The sequence below is a fragment of the Patagioenas fasciata genome, chromosome 1, assembly GCF_037038585.1.
Source record: "Patagioenas fasciata isolate bPatFas1 chromosome 1, bPatFas1.hap1, whole genome shotgun sequence".
Lineage (NCBI taxonomy): Eukaryota > Metazoa > Chordata > Aves > Columbiformes > Columbidae > Patagioenas > Patagioenas fasciata.
This window is the reverse complement of record NC_092520.1, coordinates 214,680,233-214,706,853: the sequence shown is the minus strand read 5'-3', so window position 1 is coordinate 214,706,853 and position 26,621 is coordinate 214,680,233. Positions and strand designations below refer to the sequence as shown.

General features: G+C 64.1%; 1 protein-coding gene across 5 annotated transcripts; it reads right to left on the bottom strand.

Annotated features, from left to right (window-relative positions):
• On the bottom strand, positions 1-26,621 carry IMPDH1 (inosine monophosphate dehydrogenase 1). 5 transcript variants are annotated; one of them, XM_071803569.1, is made up of 15 exons: positions 26,562-26,621; positions 22,868-22,966; positions 22,663-22,711; positions 21,626-21,727; positions 18,348-18,422; positions 18,065-18,271; positions 15,191-15,278; positions 13,153-13,352; positions 8,640-8,730; positions 7,231-7,314; positions 5,246-5,389; positions 4,242-4,449; positions 4,036-4,161; positions 3,867-3,950; positions 1-398 (listed from the first exon to the last, which is right to left on the bottom strand). In XM_071803569.1, the coding sequence occupies exons 1-15, from the start codon at positions 26,579-26,581 to the stop codon at positions 377-379; spliced, it is 1,599 nt and encodes a 532-aa protein (XP_071659670.1). In that variant the 5' UTR covers positions 26,582-26,621; the 3' UTR covers positions 1-376. The 5 variants fall into 5 exon arrangements, 4 of the variants coding, with proteins under 4 accessions (XP_071659670.1, XP_065695400.2, XP_071659671.1 ...); XM_065839328.2 differs by having other exon boundaries at positions 4,242-4,401; XM_071803570.1 differs by lacking the exon at positions 26,562-26,621 and adding an exon at positions 26,081-26,211.

The following is a 26,621-nucleotide window of genomic DNA, read 5'->3' as shown; positions in this document are numbered from 1 at the left end:
TGGATGCTCCAACTCTTTATTAACACCTGGATACAGCGCGGTGCCCCCCACACCAGGAGCGCCGTGGGGATGGGGGGTCCCCTGTGTGCAGGGGGGCTGGGGGGCAGCGGCAGCCCCCCCTCAACAGGGGGTCCCCCCACCCCCCCCAGCTGGGGTAAAGTGGGGTTCGGGGGGTGCAAGCAGCAGGTGCTACATCCTACGGGGTGCAGCACCCTGGGGCCCCCCCAAAAGCCCCTGGGTGCTGGGGGGGGCGGGTGGGGGGTCCCCATGGCCGCGGGGTGCCGGGGGGGGCTGGCCGGGGGGGTCCAGCCCGTAGTGCAAAGCCAGCCCCGGGGCGGCACTAGCAGCGGGGGGGGTGGCCGGGGGGGCCCCCTCCTCAGTACAGCTGCTTCTCGTACCTGTGAGGCAGAGGGGGGGTCAGTGGGGGGGTCCCACACCCCACACCCCCCGAGCCGCTGGCACCACGTCAGATCCTGGCGGGGAAATTTGGGGTGCCCCCCACAGCCCCCTGAGCCCCCCCTGTTTCTATCTGGGGGTGCGGGGTGGCGGGTCCCCCCCATCAGTGCTCCCCCCATCACCCCGTGGTGGGGGGGACGAGCCGGTTACTTACGTGGCAGAACCGTAACGCTATGGTGGTGGCATGGAAAGAGAGAGAAGGTGACGCGGTCACCCCGGCACATGGCACGGTGACCCCCCCGCCCCCCCGGCACTGGCAGCGCCATCTGGCCCGGTGACCGGCACCGGGCCTGGTCTGGCCATGGAGAGCATGGCCAAGGTGGCCAACAGGCCAGCCGGCATCTTGGATGGTCAACCAGCCAACTAACCAGCATCCTGGCCAACTAAACAGCCAACTAACCAGCATCCCAGACAACTAACCAACCAGCCAACTAGCAGCAAACTGGTTGACCAACCAGCCAACCAGCTAGCCAATCAACTGGCCATCCAGCAGCTCAACCAGTTGAGCAACCTCAGCCAACCAGCAGCTCAACCAGCCAGTTGACCAGCTTCTCAACCAACCAACCAGCACCTCAACCAGCCAACCAGCATCTTGGTCAACCAGCCAACCAACCAGCCAACCAGCACCTCAACCAGCCAACCGACCATAGCTAACCAGTAACCCAACCAGTTGACCAGTGTCAGTTGACCAGCATCTCAACCAGCCAACCAGCATCTTGGTCAACCAGTCAACCAACCAGCCAACCAGCACCTCAACCAGCCAACCGACCATAGCTAACCAGCAACCCAACCAGTTGACCAGCGTCAGTTGACCAGCATCTCAACCAGCCAACCAATATCTTGGTCAACCAGCCAACCAACCAGCCAACCAGCAGCTCAGCCAGCCAACTGACCATAGCTAACCAGCAACCCAACCAGTTGACCAGCGTCAGTTGACCAGCATCTCAACCAGCCAACCAACATCTTGGCCCACAAGGCAATCAACCACAGCCAACCAGCAGCTCAACCAGCCAACTGACTACAACCAACCAGCAACTCAACTGGTTGACCAGTCACAACTAACCAGCAACCCGGCCAATCAACCAGCATCTCCAGCACCTCACGCAGCCAACCAACCACAGCCATCCAACCAACCAGCATCCAAACTGGTTGATCAACCACAGCCAACCACCAACCCAACCAGTTGATCGGCCACAGCCAACCAGCATCTTGGCCATCAGGTCAACCAACCACAGCCAACCAGCATCCTGGTCAACCAACCAACCAACTCCTCATTCAGCCAATGGCCACAGCCAACCAGCAACTCAACTGGTTGACCAATCACAACCAACCAGCAACTTGGCCAACCAACCAGCACCTCAAGTAGCCAACCAACCACAGCCAACCAACCACAGCCAACCAGCAGCCTGGTCAACCAACCAACCAACCAGCACCTCAACCAGCCAACCAGCCACAGCCAACCAGCAACCTGGTCAGCCAATCAGCACCTCAGCCAGTCAGTTGACCAGTACCTCAACCAGTCAACCAGCGTCTCAGCAAGCCAATCAGCATCTTGGCCAATAAAGCAACCAACCACACCCAACCAGCATCTCAACCAACCAACCAATCACAGCCAACCAGCAACACGACTAGTTGACCAACCACAACCAACCAGAGCCTTAACCAGCCAATCAGCGTCTTGGCCAACCAGCAACACAACCAGTTGCCCAACCACAGCCAACCAGAGCCTTAACCAGCCAATCAGTGTCTTGGCCAATCAGCAACACAACCAGTTGACCAACCACAGCCAACCAGAGCCTTAACCAGCCAACCAGCATCTTGGCCAACCAGCAACACAACCAGTTGACCAAACACAGCCAACTAGAGCCGTAACCAGCCAACCAGCATCTTGGCCAGCCAGCAACACAACCAGTTGACCAACCACAGTCAACCAGAGCCTTAACCAGCCAACCAGCATCTTGGCCAACCAGCAACACAACCAGTTGACCAACCACAGTCAACCAGAGCCTTAACCAGCCAACCAGCATCTTGGCCAACCAGCAACACAACCAGTTGACCAACCACAGTCAACCAGAGCCTTAACCAGCCAATCAGCATCTTGGCCAACCAGCAACAGAACCAGTTGACCAAACACAGCCAACCAGAGCCTTAACCAGCCAACCAGCGTCTTGGCCAGCCAGCAATGCAACCAGTTGACCAACCACAGTCAACCAGAGCCTTAACCAGCCAATCAGCGTTTTGGCCAACCAGCAACACAACCAGTTGACCAACCACAGTCAACCAGAGCCTTAACCAGCCAATCAGCGTCTTGGCCAACCAGCAACACAACCAGTTGACCAACCACAGCCAACCAGAGCCTTAACCAGCCAACCAGCATCTTGGCCAACCAGCAACAGAACCAGTTGACCAACCACAGCCAACCAAAAACTTGCCATAAACCCACCACCCAACCAGCTCTGCCAGCCACAAGAAGCCCCGCCCCTTGCACAAGCCCCGCCCCTTGCACAAGCCCCGCCCCAGGTCGGGGCACCCAACGGGGTGAATTAAACAACCGCGGCACCCACCTGCACCCCAACTGTCACTGTTGGGGGGCACTGACCCCACTGGGGGCTCTGCCTGTTACCCCCCCATGTTGCACCCACCCCCCCAGGTTGCTCCCCAAGTCTGGACCAGCACCCCCAGTCTCGGGTGTCTCCATGGTGGGGAGGGTGGCCCAGAGCTGGGGGGGAGTTGGGACCCCCAAAACACAGTGCTGGGGCAATTGGGTGCCCCCCCAGCCAGCACTGGGGTAACTGGGTGCTCGGGGCTAACTGGGTGCCCTCCCACCTGGCACTGGGATAACTGGGTGCCCCCCCTTCCCTCAGTACTGGGACAACTGGGTGCCCCCCATCATTCAGCACTGGGGTAACTGGGTGCCCCCCCATCCAGCACTGGGGCAACTGGGTGCTCTGGGGTAAACTGGGTGCCCTCCCACCTGGCACTGGGATAATTGGGTGCCCCCCCCCCCTCCTCCAGTATTGGGACAACTGGGTGCCCCCCATCATTCAGCACTGGGGTAACTGGGTGCCCCCCCCCATTCAGCACTGGGATAACTGGGTGCCCACTCCCCAGCATTGGGATAACTGGGTGCCCCCCCCCCATTCAGCACTGGGGTAACTGGGTGCCCACTCCCCAGCATTGGGATAACTGGGTGCCCCCCCCCCATTCAGCACTGGGATAACCAGGTGCCCACTCCCCAGCACTGGGATAACTGGGTGCCCCCCCCCCCCCCCCATTCAGCACTGGGTCCCCCTCCAGTGTACCTTTCCCCCCCTCCTTATCCCCCCATGCCCTGGGGGGGGGCCCAAGCCGGATCTGACGTGGTGCCACCGCATGGTCCCCATACCCCCTCCCATTACCCCCCCACTCACGAGTGCAGCCCATGGACCCCCCCCTCAATCTGCGCCGCCATCGTCCTCCTCTCGAACTTCAGCTCCCCCGAGTACATCATGGCCCTGGGTGACACAGGGGGGGTGTCAGTGGGGTGACCCCCCCCAAACTGTCCTCTGTCCCCCCCACCCCGTGCCCCCCCCCACTCACCGCAGCACCGAGAGGCTCCTGGCGCCCATGTCCTGGCAGCTGTGCTGGATCCCGGCCAGCAGGTAGGGGACAAACTGGTGCACGGAGCCCGACCCCCCCGCGCTCACCTTCACCTTGTCACCCTCGCTGCGGGGGGGGACAAGCACACAGTGTGCGGGGGCACACGGCGGGGGGTGTCACACCCCTCCGCCCCCCCCGTGCGGTACCTGAGGTAGCGTTTTTGGGAGGTGCTGCTGCTGCTGCTCCTCTCCGGGGGGTCCAGGGGGGCTGGGACCCCCCCCCGGTTGGACAGGCGCCCCCCCTCCGGGAAGAAGAGGCCCCCCCCCGGTGCTTCTGAGGTGGCGGCCAGGAGGGACCCCAGCATCACTGCGGGGGGGGCACCCGTGAGAACACCTCCCAAGGACCCCAGCATCACTGCGGGGGGGGCACCCGTGAGAACACCCCCCCAAGGACCCCAGCATCACTGCGGGGGGCACCCATGGGAACACCCCCCAAGGACCCCAGCATCACTGTGGGGGGCACCCATGGGAACACCCCCCAAGGACCCCAGCATCACTGGGGGGGGGCACCCATGGGAACACCCCCCAAGGACCCCAGCATCACTGTGGGGGGCACCCATGGGAAGAACCCCCAAGGACCCCAGCATCACTGTGGGGGGCACCCATGGGAACACCCCCCAAGGACCCCAGCATCACTGGGGGGGGGCACCCGTGAGAACACCCCCCAAGGACCCCAGCATCACTGTGGGGGGCACCCGTGAGAACACCTCCCAAGGACCCCAGCATCACTGTGCGGGGGCACCCATGGGAACACCCCCCAAGGACCCCAGCATCACTGTGCGGGGGCACCCATGGGAACACCCCCCAAGGACCCCAGCATCACTGTGCGGGGGGGGAAACCTGTGAGAACACCCCCCAGGGACCCCAGCATCACTGCGGGGGGCACCCGTGAGCATCCCCCACTTGGGACCCCCCCAGGGCAGAACCATTATGAGTGCAGGGAGGTGACAGCCAAGAGATTCCCTCCCCCAGGGTGATACCATTATGGATGTGGGGGGCATGCCTATGGGACCCCCCAGGGTGATTCCATTATGGATGTGGGGGAAACAGCCACGACACCCCAGGGTGACACCACCACATCTGCAGTGGGGTGACAACCCCAAGCCCCCAGGCCACGCCCCCCCTCCGGGTCCCCCGTGCCCCCCCCTCACCAGTGGACGCCCCCAGCGCCAGCGCCTTCACCACGTGTCCCACGGTGCGGATCCCGCCGTCCGCGATCACCGGGACCCCGAAGCGCCGCGCGTACTCGGCCACCTTGTACACGGCCGTGCCCTGCGGCCGCCCGCTCCACAGCGCTGCCCCACGGGCGGGACACGCGGTCACAAACACGGGCGGGACACGGGGGGCACGAACACGGGCCGCGACACGGGGGGAGAAACACGGGGCAGGAACACAGGGGGTCAGAAACACGGGGCGGGAACACGCGGTCACAAACACGGGCGGGACACGCGGTCACAAACACGGGCCGGGACACAGGGGGAGAAACACGGGGGGAGAAACACGTGGGCAGGAATATGGGGGGAGAAACACGGGGGGGCAGAACACAGAGCGGGGCAGAAACACGGGGAGCAGGAACACGGAGGGCAGGAACACGGTGGGGTCAGAAACACGGGGGACAGGAACATGCTGGGCAAAAACACGGGGGGGTCAGAAACACGGGGCGGGAACACGGGGCAGGAACACGGGGGTAGGAACACGGGGGAAGGAACACGGGGGAAGAAACACGGGGCGAAACACGCGGGGTCAGAAACACAGGTCAGGAACACGCAGGGTCAGAAACACGGGGTGGGAACACGGGTCAGGAACACGGGGGAGGAGAAACACGAGGGGGCAGGAACATGGGGGGCAGGAACACGGGGGGCAGGAACATGTGGGACAGGAACACGGGGCAGGAAGACGGGGGAGTCAGCAACACGGGGGGAGAAACACGGTGGGGAGAAACACGGTGGGGGGCAGGAACACGGGGGCAGAAACACGGGGAGCAGAAACACAGGGGCCAGGAAGACGGGGGGCAGGAACACGGGGGGCAGGAACACGGGGGGGTCAGAAACACGGGGGAGTCAGAAACACGGGGGGGTCAGAAACACGGGGGGGTCAGAAACACGGGAGGCAGGAATACGGGGACAGAAAAATGGGGGGAAGGAACACGGGGATCAGGAACACGGTGGGCACAAACACGGGGGGGTCAGAAACACGGGGGGCAGGAACACGGAGGGGTGAAAACCACCGGGGGGTGAGAAACATGGGGGGAGGAACATGGGGGGGGGGGGGCAGAAACACGGGGGGGCAACACCCATGGGAGGGTCAGCACACATGGAGGGTCAGGAATATGGGGAGGGCAGCACCCATGACGGGGGGCAGCAGTAATGGGGGGGCCAGCAACATGGCGGGGGAAACAGCACCTACGGGGGGGGTCAGCACCCATTGGGGGGTCAGCACCCATTGTGGGGGTCAGCACCCATGGGGGGGTCAGCACACATTGGGGGGGGTCAGTACCCATTGTGGGGGTCAGCACCCATGGGGGTTCAGCACCCGTTGTGGGGGTCAGCACCCATTGTGGGGGTCAGCACCCATTGGGGGGGGGTCAGCACCCATTGGGGGGGTCAGCACCCATGGGGGGGTCAGCACCCATTGTGGGGGTCAGCACACATTGGGGGGGTCAGCACACATTGTGGGGGTTCAGCACCCGTTGTGGGGGTCAGCACCTACGGGGGGGGTCAGCACCCATGGGGGGTCAGCACCCATTGTGGGGGTCAGCACACATTGTGGGGGTTCAGCACACATTATGGGGGTTAGCACCCATTGGGGGGGGGTCAGCACCCATTGTGGGGGTCAGCACCCATTATGGGGGTTCAGCACCCATTGTAGGGGATCAGCACCCATAGGGGGTTCAGCACACATTGTGGGGGGGGTCAGCACCCACTGTGGGGGTCAGCACCCATGGGGGGGGTCAGCACCCATTATGGGGGTTTGGCACCCATTGTGGGGGGTCAGCACCCATGGGGGGGCCAGCACCCGTTGTGGGGGTCAGCACCCATTGTGGGGGTCAGCACACATTGTAGGGGATCAGCACCCATTGGGGAGGTCAGCACCCATTATGGGGGTTTGGCACCCATTGTGGGGGGTCAGCACCCACCTTCGTGCGCGCCCCCCCCCACGCCCACCCGCAGGGCGTCGGCTCCGGCGTCGATCAGGTTCTTGGCCTGGGCGGCCGTCACCACTGTGACAGGGGGACAAGTGTGACCCGGGACACCCCCTGGGGACTGCGCCCCGTCCTCCTGCACCCCAAACCCTCACCCCTGGCACCCCAGTTCACTGTCCCTGTGGCACCCCAAATCCTTCACTCACTGCACCCCAGTCCTCCTCCTGCCCTGCACCCCAAATCCCTGCCCTGCTCCCCATCCTATGGCACCCCAAATCTTTACCCCACGGCACCCCAAATCCCCACCCCATGGCACCCCAAATCCTTACCCCATGCACCCCAAATCCTTAACTCATTGCACCCCAATCCCCGTTGCACCCCAAATCCTTAACTCATTGCACCCCAATCCTCCCCTGCACCCCAAATCCCTGCCCTGCTCCCTATCCTATGGCACCCCAAATCTTTACCCCACAGCACCCCAAATCCCCACCCCCTGGCACCCCAAATCCTTAACTCATTGCACCCCAATCCTCCTCCTGCCCTGCACCCCAAATCCCTGCCCTGCTCCCTAGCCCATGGCACCCCAAATCTTCACCCCCCTGTACCCCAAATCCTTAACTCACTGCACCCCAATCCTCCCCCTGCACCCCAAATCTCTGCCCTGCTCCCCAACCCATGGCTCCCTCAATTCCTTCACCCATGGCACCCAACTCCCTCCCTGCACCCCAAATCTCTGCTCTGGTCCCCACCCCATTGCACCCCCTCTCACTGTTGCCTCCCCCAGTGCCCCCCGCATTGTCCCCCCCTCGCCATTGTACCCCCTCTCAGTGGGTGCCCCCCACCCATAGGTGTCCCCCCCATGTCCCCTCGTGCCCCCCGTGTCCCACTGTGTCCCCGTGTCCCCACCGTGTCCCCCACATGTTCCCCCATGTCCCCCCTGTGTTCCCCCATGTCCCCTCATACCTGCCTTGTACCCCACCATGTCCCCTCAGTGTCCCTTGTGTCCCTCTATGTCCCCCCGTGTCCCCTCATGTCCCCTCGTGTCCCCCACAGTGCCCCCCTGTGTCCCCTCGTGCCCCCTGTGTCCCCCCATGTTGTGCCCCCATGTTCCCCCCCGTGCCCCCACAGTGTCCCTCATGTCCCCTTCATGTTCCCCCATGTCCCCCCCTATATTCCCCACCATGTTCCCCCGTGTCCCTCCCCCCTGCCCCCCAGTGTCCCTCGTGTCCTCTTCATGTTCCCCGATGTCCCCCCCCGTATTCCCCTCCATGTTCCCCCATGCCCCTCCGTGTCCCCCCAGTGTCCCCGTGTCACCCCCAGTGTTCCCCCCCGTGTCCCCCACAGTGTTCCCCCCTGTGTCCCGCCCTGTCCCCCTGTCCCCCCAGTGTCCCCGTGTCCCTCACCGCTGCCGCCGATGACCTGCAGCGCCGGGTACCGCTGCTTGATGTAGTGGATCATGGACACCTGGTACGTGGAGTTCCCCTGCGAGCAGTCCTGGGGGGCACGGGATGGGGGACACTGTCCGGGGGGGACACTGTCCCGGGGGGCACAGGGGACACTGTCCTGGGGGGCACGAGATGGGGGACACTGTCCAGGGGGGACACTGTCCAGGGGGGACGGGGGACACTGTCCCGGGGGACATGGGGGACACTGTCCTGGGGGGGACACTGTCCCGGGGGGCACGGGGGACACTGTCCTGGGGGGCACGGGATGGGGGACACTGTCCGGGGGGGACACTGTCCCGGGGGGACGGGGGACACTGTCCCGGGGGACATGGGGGACACTGTCCTGGGGGGGACACTGTCCCGGGGGGCACGGGGGACACTGTCCTGGGGGGCACGGGATGGGGGACACTGTCCGGGGGGGACACTGTCCTGAGGGACACAGGGGACACTGTCCTGAGCGGCATGGGATGGGGGGACACTGTCCCGGGGGACATGGGGGACACTGTCCTTGGGGGGACACTGTCCTGAGGGACACAGGGGACACTGTCCTGGGGGGCACGGGATGGGGGACACTGTCCGGGGGGGACACTGTCCCGGGGGGCATGGGGGACACAGTCCTGGGGACATGGGGGACACTGTCCTGGGGGGACACTGTCCCGGGGAGCACGGCATGGGGGGACACTGTCCTAGGGGATGTGGGGGACACTGTCCTTGGGGGCACGAGATGGGGGACACTGTCCAGGGGGGACACTGTCCTGGGGGACATGGGGGACACTGTCCTGGGGGCGACACTGTCCCGGGGGGCACGGGGGACACTGTCCTGGGTGGCACGGGATGGGGGGACACTGTCCTGGGGGGACACTGTCCTGAGGGACACAGGGGACACTGTCCTGAGCGGCATGGGATGGGGGGACACTGTCCCGGGGGACATGGGGGACACTGTCCTGGGGGGCACAAGATGGGGGACACTGTCCAGGGGGGACGGGGGACACTGTCCCGGGGGACATGGGGGACACTGTCCTTGGGGGGACACTGTCCCGGGGGGCACAGGGGACACTGTCCTGGGGGGCATGGGATGGGGGACACTGTCCGGGGGGGACACTGTCCAGGGGGGACGGGGGACACTGTCCCGGGGGACATGGGGGACACTGTCCTGGGGGGGACACTGTCCCGGGGGGCACAGGGGACACTGTCCTGGGGGGCACGGGATGGGGGACACTGTCCAGGGGGGGGACACTGTCCTGAGGGACACAGGGGACACTGTCCTGAGCGGCATGGGATGGGTGGACACTGTCCCGGGGGACATGGGGGACACTGTCCTTGGGGGGACACTGTCCTGAGGGACACAGGGGACACTGTCCTGGGGGGCACGGGCTGGGGGACACTGTCCGGGGGGGACACTGTCCTGGGGGGCACGGGGGACACAGTCCTGGGGACATGGGGGACACTGTCCTGGGGGGACACTGTCCCGGGGAGCACGGCATGGGGGGACACTGTCCTAGGGGATGTGGGGGACACTGTCCTTGGGGGGACACTGTCCAGGGGGGACAAGGGGACACTGTCCTGGGGGACACGGGATGGGGGGAAACTGTCCTGGGGACACGGGGACACTGTCCTGGGGGGCATGGGACACTGGGGGTATGGGGAGTAGGGCAGGGATTTGGGGTGCAGGGAAGGATTGGGGTGCAATGAGTTAAGGATTTGGGGTGCCATGAGGTGGGGATTTGGGGTGTAGTATGGTGAGGATTTGGGGTGCCACGGGGTAGGGATTTGGGGTACAGAATGGTGAAGATTTGGGGTGCAATGAGTTAAGGATTTGGGGTGCATGGGCTAAGGATCTGGGGTACCATAGGGTAAGGATTTGAGGTGCAATAGGGTAAGGATTTGGGGTGCCACAGGATAAGGATTTGGGGTGCAGCAGGGTAAAGATTTGGGGTGCAGTGGGGTGAGGATTTGGGGTGCAATAAGGATTTGGGGTGCATGGGGTAAGGATCTAGGGTACCACAGGGTAAAGATTTGGGGTGCAGCAGGGTAAAGTTTTGGGGTGCAGTGGGATAAGGATTTGGAGGTCCCATGGGGTAAGATTTGGGGTGCAGTGGGGTGAGGATTTGGGGTCCCAAGGGGCAAGGCTTTGGGGTGCAGCGGGGTAAGGATTTGGGGTCCCACGGGACAAGGCTTTGAGGTGCAGTGGGGTGAGGATTTGGGGTGCATGGGGTAAGGATCTGGGGTATCACAGGGTAAGGATTTGGGGTGCAGCAAGGTAAAGTTTTGGGGTGCAGTGGGGTGAGGATTTGGGGTCCCACGGGGCAAGGCTTTGGGGTGCAGCGGGGTGAGGATTTGGGGTCCCACGGGACAAGGCTTTGGGGTGCAGTGGGGGTGAGGATTTGGGGTGCATGGGGTAAGGATCTGGGGTATCACAGGGTAAGGATTTGGGGTGCAGCAAGGTAAAGTTTTGGGGTGCAGTGGGGTGAGGATTTGGGGTCCCACGGGGCAAGGCTTTGGGGTGCAGCGGGGTGAGGATTTGGGGTCCCACGGGGCAAGGCTTTGGGGTGCAGTGGGGTGAGGATTTGGGGTCCCACGGGGCAAGGCTTTGGGGTGCAGTGGGGTGAGGATTTGGGGTCCCATGGGGCAAGGCTTTGGGGTGCAGTGGGGGTGAGGATTTGGGGTCCCACGGGGCAAGGCTTTGGGGTGCAGTGGGGTGAGGATTTGGGGTCCCACGGGGCAAGGCTTTGGGGTGCAGTGGGGTGAGGATTTGGGGTCCCACGGGGCAAGGCTTTGGGGTGCAGTGGGGTGAGGATTTGGGGTCCCATGGGGCAAGGCTTTGGGGGTGCAGCGGGGTGAGGATTTGGGGTCCCACAGGGCAAGGCTTTGGGGTGCAGTGGGGTGAGGATTTGGGGTCCCAAGGGGCAAGGCTTTGGGGTGCAGTGGGGGTGAGGATTTGGGGTCCCACGGGGCAAGGCTTTGGGGTGCAGCGGGGTGAGGATTTGGGGTCCCACGGGGCAAGGCTTTGGGGTGCAGTGGGGTGAGGATTTGGGGTCCCACGGGGCAAGGCTTTGGGGTGCAATGGGGTAAGGATTTGGGGTCCCACGGGGCAAAGCTTTGAGGTGCAGTGGGGTGAGGATTTGGGGTCCCACGGGGCAAGGCTTTGGGGTGCAGTGGGGTGAGGATTTGGGGTCCCACGGGGCAAAGCTTTGAGGTGCAGTGGGGTGAGGATTTGGGGTCCCACGGGGCAAAGCTTTGAGGTGCAGTGGGGTGAGGATTTGGGGTCCCACGGGGCAAAGCTTTGAGGTGCAGTGGGGTGAGGATTTGGGGTCCCATGGGGCAAGGCTTTGGGGTGCAGTGGGGTGAGGATTTGGGGTCCCATGGGGCAAGGCTTTGGGGTGCAATGGGGTGAGGATTTGGGGTCCCACGGGGCAAAGCTTTGAGGTGCAGTGGGGTGAGGATTTGGGGTCCCACGGGAAAAGGCTTTGGGGTGCAGTGGGGTAAGGATTTGGGGTCCCAAGGGGCAGGGCTTTGGGGTGCAGTGGGGTGAGGATTTGGGGTCCCACAGGGCAAGGTTTTGGGGTGCAGTGGGGTGAGGATTTGGGGTTCCAAGGGGTAAGGCTTTGGGGTGCAGTGGGGTGAGGATTTGGGGTCCCACGGGGCAAGGCTTCGGGGTGCAGTGAGGTGAGGATTTGGGGTGCAGTGGGGTGAGGATTTGGGGTCCCATGGGGCAAGGCTTTGGGGTGCAGCAGGGTGAGGATTTGGGGTCCCACAGGGCAAGGCTTTGGGGGTGCAGCGGGGTGAGGATTTGGGGTCCCACGGGGCAAGGCTTTGGGGTGCAGCAGGGTGAGGATTTGGGGTCCGACGGGACAAGGCTTTGGGGTGCAGTGGGGTGAGGATTTGGGGTCCCACGGGACAAGGCTTTGGGGTGCAGTGGGGTGAGGATTTGGGGTCCCACGGGACAAGGCTTTGGGGTGCAGCGGGGTGAGGATTTGGGGTCCCATGGGGCAAGGCTTTGGGGTGCAGCAGGGTGAGGATTTGGGGTCCCACGGGAAAAGGCTTTGGGGTGCAGTGGGGTAAGGATTTGGGGTCCCAAGGGGCAAGGCTTTGGGGTGCAGTGGGGTGAGGATTTGGGGTTCCAAGGGGTAAGGCTTTGGGGTGCAGTGGGGTGAGGATTTGGGGTCCCACAGGGCAAGGCTTTGGGGTGCAGCGGGGTGAGGATTTGGGGTCCCACAGGGCAAGGCTTTGGGGTGCAGCGGGGTGAGGATTTGGGGTGCAGCGGGGTGAGGATTTGGGGTCCCACGGGGCAAGGCTTTGGGGTGCAGCGGGGTGAGGATTTGGGGTGCAGCGGGGTGAGGATTTGGGGTCCCACGGGGCAAGGCTTTGGGGTGCAGTGAGGTGCAGCCCCGAGGTGCCGGGGGGTGGATTGGGGTGCCCTGCTGTGCGGTGCCGGGGGTCCCTGGCCGCCCCGTTCCGGGGTCCCACCCACCAGCACCACCAGGTCGACGCGCGCCTGCGCCAGCAGGTCCAGCCGGTACCGGTCGTCCTGGCGCGTGCCCAGCGCCGCCCCGCACAGCAGCTGCTTCCGCGCGTCCTTGGACGCCCCCGGGTGCTCCCGGTTCTTGCGCAGGTCCGTGCGCGCCATGATGGCCACCAGCTCGTCACGCGCGTTCACGATCGGCAGCTTCCCTGGGACACAGGTGACAACAGGGATGGGGACACAGAGGTGACCCCTCATCCATGTGCGCCATGATGGCCACCAGCTCGTCACGCGCGTTCACGATCGGCAGCTTCCCTGGGACACAGGTGACAACAGGGATGGGGACACGGAGGTGACCCCTCATCCATGTGCGCCATGATGGCCACCAGCTCGTCACGCGCGTTCACGATCGGCAGCTTCCCTGGGACACAGAGGTGACAACAGGGATGGGGACACAGAGGTGACCCCTCATCCATGTGCGCCATGATGGCCACCAGCTCGTCACGCGCGTTCACGATCGGCAGCTTCCCTGGGACACAGGTGACAACAGGGATGGGGACACAGAGGTGACCCCTCATCCATGTGCGCCATGATGGCCACCAGCTCGTCACGCGCGTTCACGATCGTCAGCTTCCCTGGGGACACAGAGGTGACAACAGGGATGGGGACATGGAGATGACAACAGGAACAGGGATGGAGGGACATTGAGGTGACCCCTCATCCATGTGCACCATGATGGCCACCAGCTCGTCACGCGCGTTCACGATCGGCAGCTTCCCTGGGGACACAGAGGTGACAACAGGGATGTGGGACATGGTGGTGACACATGGGATGGGGACACAGAGGTGACCCATCATTCATGTGTGCCACGATGGCCACCAGCTCGTCACGCGCGTTCACGATCGGCAGCTTCCCTGGGACACATGGGGACATGGAGGTGACAACAGTGATGGGGATGGAGGGACACGGAGGTGACCCCTCATTCATGTGCGCCATGATGGCCACCAGCGCATCACATGTGCTCATGATGGGCAACTTCCCTGGGGACACACAGGGACATGGTGGTGACACGAGGAACAGGGATGGGGGGACACAGAGGTGACCCATCATTCATGTGCGCCATGATGGCCACCAGCTCGTCACACACGTTCATGATCAGTAGCTTCCCTGAGGACACACGGGGACATGGTGGTGACACTGGGGATGGGGAGACACGGTGGTGGCACAATGGATGGGAACACAGAGGTGACTCCACGGACAGGGATGTGGGAACCCCAAGGTGACCCCTCGTTCATGTGCGCCATGATGGCCACCAGCTCGTCACGCGCGTTCACAATGGGTGGCTTCACTGGGGACATGGTGGTGACACCAGGGATGGGGAAGGGGGGACATGGAGGTGACCACAAGGACAGGAAGACATGGAGATGACACCAAGGATAGGGATGGAAAGATGTGGAGGTGACTCCAGGGATGGGGGGACACAGAGGTGACCCCTCATTCATGTGCGCCATGATGGCCACCAGCTCATCACGGTGGGGTGATCAGCAGCTTCCCTAGGGACACACGGGGACATGGTGGTGACACCAGGGGTGGAGGACATGTGGTGACACCAGCCATGGATATAATGGGATGTGGAGATGACACCAGGGACAGGGAGAAATGGAGGTGACACAAGGATGGGGATGGGAGAACATGGTGGTGACACCGGTGATGGGGATACACAGATGTGGAGGTGACACCAGGGATGGGGATGGGGGGACACAGAGGTGGCCTCAAGGGATGGGGATGGGGGGACATGAGGATGACCCTGGGAATGAGGGACACAGAGGTGACACCAGGGATGGGGGGACATGGAGGTGACCTTAGGGATGGGGTGATGTGCAAGTGTCCCCATGGATGGGGATAGGGTGATGTGGAGGTGACCCCAGTGTTGAGGATGGGGGACACCTCTGTGTCCCCAGGGGACAGGGTGACAGGAGGTGTCCCCAGGGCAGGGGACAGGTGGCACGGGTGTCCCCGCGCTGGGACGGTCCCACGCTGGCCGTACCCTTCTTGCTGCGCTGCAGGATCTCGTTGGCCTCTTTGAGGGTGACACCGGCCGGCGCCACCACCAGCTCGTTGCGTTTGGTCATCACCTGTGGGGACAGTGTCACCTGGGGGGACAGCGCCCACCCCGGGGACAGCCCCAGACATCTGGGGCCTGGATGAGACCACCCGGCCATGAGCCCCCCCACCACACCCTGTCCCTGCGTCCCATCCCACCCCAGTGTCCCACCCCATCCCACCCCAGTATCCCACCCCACCCCAGTATCCCAGCCCATCCCATCCCAACCCAGCCCAGCCCAGTGTCCCATCCCACCCTATCCCATCCCACCCCACCCCATCCATCCCACCCCATCCCAGTGCCTCATCCCATCGCTCCCACACCATCCACCCCATCCCATTGATCCACCCCATCCCATCGATCCACCCCATCCCATCCACCCCATCCCACCCCATCCCATCCATCCCATCCATCCCATCCCATCCCACCCCACCCATCCCATCCCACCCCATCCCATCCATCCACCCCATCCATCCCATCCCATCCCACCCCATCCATCCCATCCCATCCATCCACCCCATTCCACCCCATCCCATCCATCCATCCACCCCACCCCATCCCATCCATTCCATCCGATCCCATTCCACCTCATCCCATCCATCCCATCCCATCCATCCCATCCCACCCCATACATCCCATCCCATCCATCCACCCCATTCCACCCCATCCCATCCATTCCATCCCATCCCATTCCACCTCATCCCATCCATCCCATCCCATCCATCCCATTCCACCCCATCCCATCCATCCATCCACCCCACCCCATCCCATCCATTCCATCCCATCCCATTCCACCTCATCCCATCCATCCCATCCCACCCCATCCCATCCCACCCATCTACCCCATCCATCCCATCCCATCCCATCCCATCCCATCCATCCCATCCCATCCCATCCATCCCATCCCATCCCATCCCATCCATCCCATCCCATCCCATCCCACCCCATCCCATCCCTGCCCCACATTCCACACCTGCCCCATGTCCCATCCTCTTCCACCCCACCCCTTCATCCCACCCCTGCCCCACATCCCACCCCCTCCACCCCTCCCCACCCCACCCCTGCCCCACATCCCATCTCTGCCCCACTTCTCCATCCTTGCCCCACAACCCCCCCCTGCCCCCTCTCCCATCTCTGCCTCACTTCTCCATCCCTGCCCCACACCCCACCTCTGCCCCACATCCCATTCCTAGCCCAAACCCCAATTCCCCTCCCTACCCCAAACCCCACATCCCATCAGTATCCTCCAACCTTTCCTATCCCACCTCTCCATTTCTGCCCCACACCCCACCTCTGCCCCACATCCCACCCCTACCCCAAACCCCACATCCCACCAGCATCCTCCAACCTTTCCCACCCCACCTCTCCACCCCTACCCCACACCCCACATCCCATCAGCACCCCCCAACCTTCCCCATCCCACCCCTCCATTTCCGCCCCACACCCCACCTCTGCCCCACACCCCACCCCTACCCCAAACCCCACATCCCACCAGCATCCCCCAACCTTCCCCATCCCAACCCTCCACCTCTGCCCCACATCCCACCCCTGCCTCAAACCCCACCAGCATCCTCCAACCTTTCCCACCCCACCTCTCCAACCCCACTCCACATCTCATCCCCACCCCACATCCAACCCCTGCCCCACATCCCATCTCTGCCCCACATCCCAGCTCTGCCCCACACCCCACCCCTACCCCAAACCCCACATCCCATCAGCACCCCCCAACCTTCCCCATCCCACCCCTCCATTTCCGCCTCACATCTCATCCCTGCCCCACATCCCACCCCTGCCCCACATCCCATCTCTGCCCCACTTCTCCGTCCCTGCCCCATATCCTATCCCCACTCCAAACCCCCCATCCCATCAGCATCCCCCAACCTTCCCCATCCCAACCCTCCACCTCTGCCCCACATCCCACCCCTGCCTCAAACCCCACCAGCATCCTCCAACCTTCCCCATCCCACCCCTCCATTGCTGCCCCAAAACCCACCTCTGCCCCACATCCCACATCCCATCAGCATCCTCCAACCTTCCCCATCCGATCCCTCCATTTCTGCCGCACACCCCACCTCTGCCCCACATCCCACCCCTACCCCAAACCCCACATCCCATCAGCATCCTCCAACCTTCCCCATCCCACCCCTCCACCCCTTGCCCCACATCCCACCCCTGCCTCAAACCCCACCAGCATCCTCCAACCTTTCCTATCCCACCCCTCCATTTCTGCCCCAAACCCCACCTCTGCCCCACATCCCACCCCTACCCTAAACCCCACATCCCATAAGCATCCTCCAACCTTCCCCATCCGATCCCTCCATTTCTGCCCCACACCCCACCTCTGCCCCACATCCCACCCCTACCCCAAACCCCACATCCCACCAGCACCCCCCAACCTTCCCCATCCCACCCCTCCACCTCTGCCCCACATCCCACCCCTGCCTCAAACCCCCACCAGCATCCTCCAACCTTTCCCACCCCACCTCTCCACCCCTACCCCACACCCCACATCCCACCAGCACCCCCCAACCTTCCCCATCCCACCCCTCCACCTCTGCCCCACATCCCACCCCTGCCTCAAACCCCACCAGCATCCTCCAACCTTCCCCATCCCACCTCTCCATTTCTGCCCCACACCCCACCCCTACCCCACACCCCACATCCCACCAGCATCCTCCAACCTTCCCCATCCCACCCCACCTCTCCACCCCTACCCCACACCCCACATCCCACCAGCATCCTCCAACCCTTCCCACCCCACCCGTACCCCACCCCCCCCATCCCACCAGCACCCCCCAACCTTCCCCCCGTCCCCACCTCTCCCAGCGCGGTGCCGTGGTCGCCGTGGCCCAGGAAGTCGATGTCGCGGGAGGTGACGATGCCCTCCAGTTTGCCGCCCAGCCGCCCGGTGCGCGTGAGCGGGATGCCCGAGAAGCCCAGGCGCAGCTTGGCCTCCCGCACGTCGCCCACGGTCTGCGCCGGGCTCATCACCAGCGGCTCCGTGATGAACCCCTGCTCGAACTTCTGCGGGACGCACGGGGGGTGGGGGGGCGCTGAGGGACGGGGACCCCCCCTGACCACCCCCCCGACCCCCTCGTACCTTCACCTTGCGCACCTCGTTGGCCTGGAACTCGGGGGTGCAGTTGTGGTGGATGATGCCGATGCCGCCCATCAGCTGGGGAATGGGGCAGTGGGTGTCTGCACCCCCAAAGTGCATTGGGGAACCCCGCCATGCACCCCCAAATATGACTCGGGACACTCGGGACCCCCATCCTGCAGCCCCAAATATGAATAGGAACCCCCATCCCGCAGCCCCAAAGCTGATTGGGGACCCCCATCCTGCACCCCCAAATATGACTCGGGACCCTCGGGACCCCCATCCTGCAGCCCCAAAGCTGATTGGGGACCCCCATCCTTCACCCCCAAATATGACTGGGGACCCTGCCATGCACCCCCAAGTATGACTCGGGACACTCGGGACCCCCATCCTGCACCCCCAAAGGTGATTTGGGACCCCCATCCTGCAGCCCCAAAGCTGATTGGGGACCCCCACCATGCACCCCTAAATATGACTCATGACCCCCATCCTGCAGCCCCAAAGCTGATTTGGGACCCCCATCATGCACCCCCAAATATGACCTCGGGACACTCGGGACCCCCATCCTGCAGCCCCAAATATGAATAGGGACCCTATCCCGCAGTCCCAAAGCTGCTTGGGGACCCCACGATGCACCCCTAAATATGACTCATGACCCCCATCCTGCAGCCCCAAAGCTGACTGGGGACGCCCATCCTGCACCCCCAAATATGACTCGGGACCCTCGGGACCCCCATCCTGCAGCCCCAAATATGAATAGGGACCCCCATCCCGCAGCCCCAAATATGACTGGGGACCCCCATCCTGCATCCCCAAATATGACTCAGGACCCCCATCCTGCACCCCCAAAGTGCATTGGGGAACCCCGCCATGCACCCCCCAAAGGTGATTGGGGAATCCCGCCATGCACCCCCAAATATGACTCGGGACACTCAGGACCCCCATCCTGCATCCCCAAATATGAATAGGGACCCCCATCCCGCAGCCCCAAAGCTGATTGGGGACCCCCATCCTGCACCCCCAAATATGAATAGGGATCCTCATCCTGCAGCCCCAAAGCTGATTGGGGACCCCCATCCTGCACCCCCAAATATAACTGGAGACCCCCACCATGCACCCCCAAATATGACTCGGGACCCCCATCCTGCAGCCTCAAATCTGATTGGGGACCCCCATCGTGCACCCCCAAATATGACTTGGGATCCCCATCCTACACCCCCAAAGGTGATTTGGGACCCCCACCATGCACCCCCAAATATGACTTGGGACTGCCATCCTGCACCCCCAAAGCTGACTGGGGACCCCCACGATGCACCCCTAAATATGACTTGAGACCCCCATCCTGCACCCCCAAATATGACTCAGGAACCCCATCCAGTAGCCCCAAAGTTGATTGGGGACCCCCACCATGCACCCCTAAATATGACTCGGGACCCCCACCATGCACCCCTAAATATGACTCAGGACCCCCATCCTGCAGCCCCAAAGCTGATTGGGGACCCCCATCCTGCATCCCCAAATATGACCGGGGACCCCCACCATGCACCCCCAAATATGACTCGGGACCCTCGGGACCCCCATCCTGCACCCCCAAATATGACTGGGGACCCCCACCATGCACCCCCAAATATGACTCGGGACCCCCACCTTGCACCCCCAAAGGTGATTGGGGTGGGGACCTCCCTGCACCCCAAAATCAGACAGGGATGAACACCCCGACTCTTCACCCCAAAGCCAGCAGGGGGGGGCACCCCCTGTGTCCCCCATGCCCTTGGTGGCCCCAGTGCGTTCCCCTGTGTCCCTCCATGTCCCCTGTGTTCCCCATGTCCCTGCGCCCCCCTGTCCCCAGTGTGCCTCCATGTACCTCCATGTCCCCTGTGCCCCCTGTCCCTTGGCATCCCCCATGTCCCCTGTCCCCCCTGTGCCTCACATGTCCCCCCATGTCCCTCCATGTCCCCCATGCCCCCTGTCCCTCCGCATCCCCCATGTCCCCTGTCCCCCTGTGCCTCACATGTCCCCCATGTCCCCCGTGTCCCCATGTCTCCTGTCCCCCCTGCGCCCCCCATCCCCCGTGTCCCCCCATGTCCCCTGTGCCCCCTGTCCCCAACATGTCCCCTGTCCCCTATATGTTCCCCACGACCCCCCATGTCCCCTGTGTTCCCCTGTGTCCCCCATGTCCCTGTGTCCACATGTCCCCTGTCTCCCCTGTGTCGCCATGTCCCTTGTCCCCCCTGTGCCTCACATGTCCCCCCATGTCCCTCCATGTCCCCCGTGCCCCCTGTCCCTCCGCATCCCCCATGTCCCCTGTGCTCCTGTGCCTCACATGTCCCCCATGTCCCCATGTCTCCTGTCCCCCCTGTCCCCCCTGCGCCCCCCATCCCCCATGTCCCCTGTGCCCCTGTCCCCAACATGTCCCACATGTCTCCATGTCCCCCCCATGTCCCCTGTCCCCTATATGTCCCCCACGACCCCCATGTCCCCTGTGTTCCCTTGTCTCCCCCGTGTCCCTGTGTCCACATGTCCCCTGTCACCCCTGTGTCCCCCATGCCCCCCCATGCTCCCTGTCCTCCACATGTCCTCCATGTCCCCATGTCCCCGCCATGTCCCCTGTATCCCCCACCCCCTGTGTCCTCCCATGTCCCCTGTGCCCCCTGTCCCCAACATGTCCCCCATGTCTCCATGTCCCCCCCATGTCCCCTGTCCCCTACATGTCCCCCACGACCCCCATGTCCCCTGTGTTCCCTTGTCTCCCGTGTCCACATGTCCCCTGTCACCCCTGTGCCCCCCATGTCCCCTGTCCCTCCCATGTCCCCCATGCCCCCCCATGCTCCCTGTCCTCCACGTCCTCCATGTCCCCATGTCCCTGCCATGTCCCGTGTTCCCTTGTCTCCCGTGTCCACATATCCCCTGTCACCCCTGTGTCCCCCATGCCCCCCCATGCTCCCTGTCCTCCACATGTCCTCCATGTCCCCATGTCCCCGCCATGTCCCCTGTGTTCCCCTGTCTCCCGTGTCCACATGTCCCCTGTCACCCCTGTGCCCCCCATGTCCCCTACATGTCCCCCACGACCCCCATGTCCCCTGTGTTCCCTTGTCTCCCCCGTGTCCCTGTGTCCACATGTCCCCTGTCACCCCTGTGCCCCCTATGTCCCCTGTCCCTCCCATGTCCCCCATGCCCCCCCATGCTCCCTGTCCTCCACATGTCCCCCATGTCCCCATGTCCCCGCCATGTCCCCTGTATCCCCCACCCCCTGTGTCCCCCCGTGTCCCCGTCGCGCTCACGGCCATGGCGATGGCCATGTCGGCCTCGGTGACGGTGTCCAGGGGGGCCGAGACCAGGGGGGTGTTGAGGGTGATGGTTCGGGTCAGCGCCGAGGTCAGGTCCTGGGGACACGGCCTGCTGGGGGGACCCCGAAACAACAGCGGGACCCCCCCGGCCACGGGGGGCCCAGGGGACACCCCCAACAAGTTGGGGTGGCCCCGCGTCATGTGCTCAGCTGGGGGGGCACTGGGTTGTTATCCCCATGGGGGGCACAGGGATGTCACCCTATAGGGGGATATGGGGATGTCACCCTGGGGGGTAAAGGGATGTCACATGGGGGACACAAGGATGTCACCACGAGGGGACACTGGGATGTCACAAGGGGGGTACAGGGATGTCAGCCTGGGGGGTACAGGGATGTCACATGGGGGACACAGGGATGTCACCCTGAGGGGTACAGAGGTGTCACCATGAGGGGACACCGGGATGTCACATGGGGGGTGCAGGGGTGTCACCATGAGGGGACACCGGGATGTCACATGGGGGGTGCAGGGATGTCACATGGGGGACACAGGGCTGTCACCCTGGGGGGTACAGGGATATCACCATGAGGGGACACTGGGATGTGACATGGGGGGTACAGGGATGTCACATGGGGGGCACATGGGTGTCACCACGAGGGAACACAGGGATGTCACATGGGGGGCACATGGGTGTCACCACGAGGGGACACCGGGATGTCACATGGGGGGTACAGGGATGTCACATGGGGGACACAGGGCTGTCACCCTGGGGGGTGCAGGGGTGTCACCACGAGGGGACACTGGGATGTGACATGGGGGGTACAGGGATGTCACATGGGGGACACAGGGATGTCACCATGGGGGGTACAGGGATGGCATCCTGGAGGGACATGGGGATGTGACATGGGGGACAGGGATGTCACCCTGGGGGGACACAGAGATGTCACCCGGGGGGCACAGGGGTGTCACCACGAGGGGACACTGGGATGTCACATGGGCGACACCGGGATGTCACCGGGGGTCCCAGCGCTCACCACCTCGTCCGCGGTGAAGTCGATGAATCCGGGCAGGATGAGGAAATCACTGCGGGGGCACAGAGGGACCGGGGGGGTCAGCACAGCCGGGACCCCCAGCAGCCGGGAACCCCCAGAGATGTGAACCCCCCAAAGGGACACAGCCCCACGCAGGGGACCACAGACCAGGGTCACCCCGGATGGGGGTGCCGGGGGTCACCCGTACTTGTAGGAGAGGCCGGCGGAGGAGGCGAAGAGCTGCTGGGCCGTCAGTCCGTCCTCGGGGACGTACCCCGTGTCCCCGCTGATCAGGTAGTCGGCCATGCTGGGGACAGGGGACAGGGGCACTGGGACCCAGTGGGACCCCCAGCGGGATCCCCACACCTGGATCCCCAATGGGACCCCCATCCTCACCAGGATCCAAGCAGGACCCCCATTGGGATCCCCACTCCCACCGGGACGCCCATTGGGACCCCCACTCCTACCGGGACCCCCATTGGGACCCCCATCCTCACCAGGACCCCCATCCTCACCAGGATCCCCACCTAAACCAGGACCCCCATTGGGACCCCCATCCTCACCAGGACCCCCACCAGGACCCCCACCCTCACCAGGATCCCCACCTAAATTCAGACCCCCACTGGGACCCCCATCCCCACGGGGACCCCCACCAGGACCCCCATCCTCACCAGGATCCCCACCTAAACCAGGACCCCCATTGGGACCCCCATCCCCACAGGGACCCCCACCAGGACCCCCACCCTCACCAGGATCCCCACCTAAACCCGGACCCCCATTGGGATCCCCACTCCCACTGGAACCCCCCCAACAGGACCCCCATCCTCACCAGGATCCCCATTGGGACCCCCACTCCTACCAGGACCCCCATTGGGATCCCCATCCTCACCAGGACCCCCACCAGGACCCCCACCCTCACCAGGATCCCCACCTAAACCTGGACCCCCATTGGGACCCCCACTCCCACTGGAACCCCCCCACCAGGACCCCCATCCTCACCAAGATCCCCATTGAGACCCCCACTCCTACCAGGACCCCCACCAGGACCCCCATCCTCACCAGAGCCCCCACTCACACTGGGAGCCACACTTGGTCCCCCACCTGCACTGGGACCCCCACCAGGACTCCCAGTCCTCACTGGGACACCCCCACCCAAACCAGGACCCCCATCCTCACCAGGACCCCCACCAGGACCCCCACCCTCACCAGGATCCCCACCTAAATCCAGACCCCCACTGGGACCCCCATCCCCACGGGGACCCCCACCAGGACCCCCACCCTCACCAGGATCCCCACCTAAATCCAGACCCCCATTGGGACCCCCATCCCCACGGGGACCGTCACCAGGACCCCCATCCTCACCAGAATCCCCACCTAAACCAGGACCCCCATTGGGACCCCCACTCCTACCGGGACCCCCATTGGGACCCCCATCCTCACCAGGACCCCCACCAGGACCCCCATCCTCACCAAGATCCCCATTGGGACCCCCACTCCTACCGGGACCCCCACCAGGACCCCCATCCTCACCAGAGTCCCCACTCACACTGGGAGCCACACTTGGTCCCCCACCCGCACTGGGACCCCCACCAGGACTCCCAGTCCTCACTGGGACACCCCCACCCAAACCGGGACCCGCATCCCCACCAGGATCCCCATCAGGACCCCTCATCCTCACCAGGATCCCACTGGGATTCCCACCCAAACCAGGACCCCCCCTAGGACCCTCATCACCACCAGGACCCCCACCAGGGGGTCCCATCCTCACCAGGGCCCCCACTCAAACTGGGAGCCCCACCGGGTCCCCCACCTGCACTGGGACCCCCACCAGGAACCCCCAATCCTCACCGGGACACCCCCATCCAAACGGGGACCCCCACCAGGATCCTCACCCAAACTGGGACTCCCATCCCCACCAGGACCCCCACCAGGAACCCCCATCCTCACCAGGATCCCACTGGGACCCCCACCCAAACCCGGATCCCCCTGGGACCCTCATCCCCACTGGGACCACCAGCAGGACCCCCATCCTCACCAGGACCCCCACCCAAACTGGGACCCCCACCAGAAGCCCCAGCTGCACTGGGACCCCCACTTGGACCCCCCCATCCTGACTGGAACCTCCCTCTGGGACCCCCATCCATGAGACCCCCCCAACCTCACCAGGACCCCCCATCCTCAATGGGAGGCGCACTGGGACCCCCACTGGGACCTCAACCCCCCACACTGGTACTGGGACCCCACACCCAAACTGGGACCCCTACTGGGACCCCATCATTATCACTGGGACCCCCACCAGGACCCCCCCATTGGCACCAGGCCTCTCACCAGCCCCCCCCCACTAGCACTGTGACCCTCCCCTGTTGGCACCGGGACTCTCACTGGGACCCCCCCTAGCACCAAGACCCCCACTGGGACCCCAACATTAGCACTGGGACTCCCCCCGCACCAGAACCCCCAGTGGGACCCCAACATTAGCACTGGGACCCCCCCTAGCACCAAGACCCCCACTGGGACCCCGACATTAGCACTGGGACTCCCCCCGCACCAGAACCCCCAGTGGGACCCCAACATTAGCACTGGGAACCCCCCCTGCACCAGAAGCTCCACTGGGACCCCATCATTAGCACTGGGAGCCCCACAAGAACCCCCCCATTGGCACCAGGACTCTCACTGGGACCCCCCCAACACCAGAACCACTGGGACCCCATAATTAGCACTGGGACCCCCCCCAGCAATAGAACCCCCACTGGGACCCCAACATTAGTACTGGGACCCCCCCAGCATCAGGACCCCCACTGGGACCCCATCATTAACACTGGGACCCCCCCAGCATCAGGACCCCTACTGGGACCCCAACATTAGCACTGGGACCCCCCCAGCATCAGGACCCCCACTGGGACCCCATCATTAGCACTGGGACCCCCCCAGTAATAGAACCCCCACTAGGACCCCAACATTAGCACTGGGACCCCCCTCTGCACCAGAACCCCCACTGGGACCCCAACATTAGCACTGGGACCCCCCTCTGCACCAGAACCCCCAGTGGGACCCCAACATTAGCACTGGGGACCCCACAAGAACCCCCCCATTGGCACCAGGACTCTCACTGGGACCCCCCCAACACCAGAACCACTGGGACCCAATCATTAGCACTGGGACCCCCCCCCCAGCACCAGGACCCCCAGTGGGATCCAATCATTAGCACTGGGACCCCCCCAGCAATAGAACCCCCACTGGGACCCCATCATTAGCGCTGAGACCCCCCCCAGTAATAGAACCCCCACCGGGACCCCATCATTAGCACTGGGAACCCCCCAGCACCAGAACCACTGGGACTCCCACCAGGAACCCCCCATTGGCACCGGAACCCCCAGTGGGACCCCATCATTATCTTTGGGACCCCCCCCCACATCCCCACCTGGCAGGGCCGGTGCCAGGGGTGCCCGTTCCCGGGGGTCCCGGTGCTGGGGGGGGGTCCCTGGGGGGGACTGCGGTGCCGGTCCCCGCAGCAGCCCCGGCGCAGGGCGTGGCCGTGGGCGTGGCCCCCGGGGTGGGCGGAGCCAAGAGCGGGACCGGCCGCCGCAGCCCCCCCCACCGCGCTCCCATCCTGCCCCAGTGCCCCCCCCCACCCCTCCCAGTGCCCCCCCCTCCTCCCAGTAACCCCCCCCAACCTCCCAGCTCCCATTAACTCCCCCCTCCCTCCCAATAACTTCCACTAACCTCCCCAATAAGACCCCCCCCCCCGCCCCACCAACCTCCCAGTAACTCCCCAGTGCTGCCTCATCCTCCCCCATTAACCCCCCCAGTATCATCCCCCCCGCCTCCCAGTAACCCCCCCGCGCTGTCCCTACGTGTCCCAGTTACCTCCCAGTGCCTCCCCAGTAACCCCCCCCCGCTACCTGGGCTCCCCCTCGCCCATGGCGCTGAGCGCCGGAGCAGTGGGCGGGGAGATGGGCGGG

Coding starts and splice junctions, on each gene's coding strand:
- IMPDH1 (XM_071803569.1), bottom strand. CDS start 26,581: ATGGGCGAGGGGGAGCCCAG. Junction 22,712..22,867: donor TCCGCCGGCCTCTCCTACAA/GTACGGGTGACC, acceptor GTGCCCCCGCAG/TGATTTCCTCATCCTGCCCG. Junction 5,390..7,230: donor GGGGGGGGGCGCGCACGAAG/GTGGGTGCTGAC, acceptor CCCGTGGGGCAG/CGCTGTGGAGCGGGCGGCCG.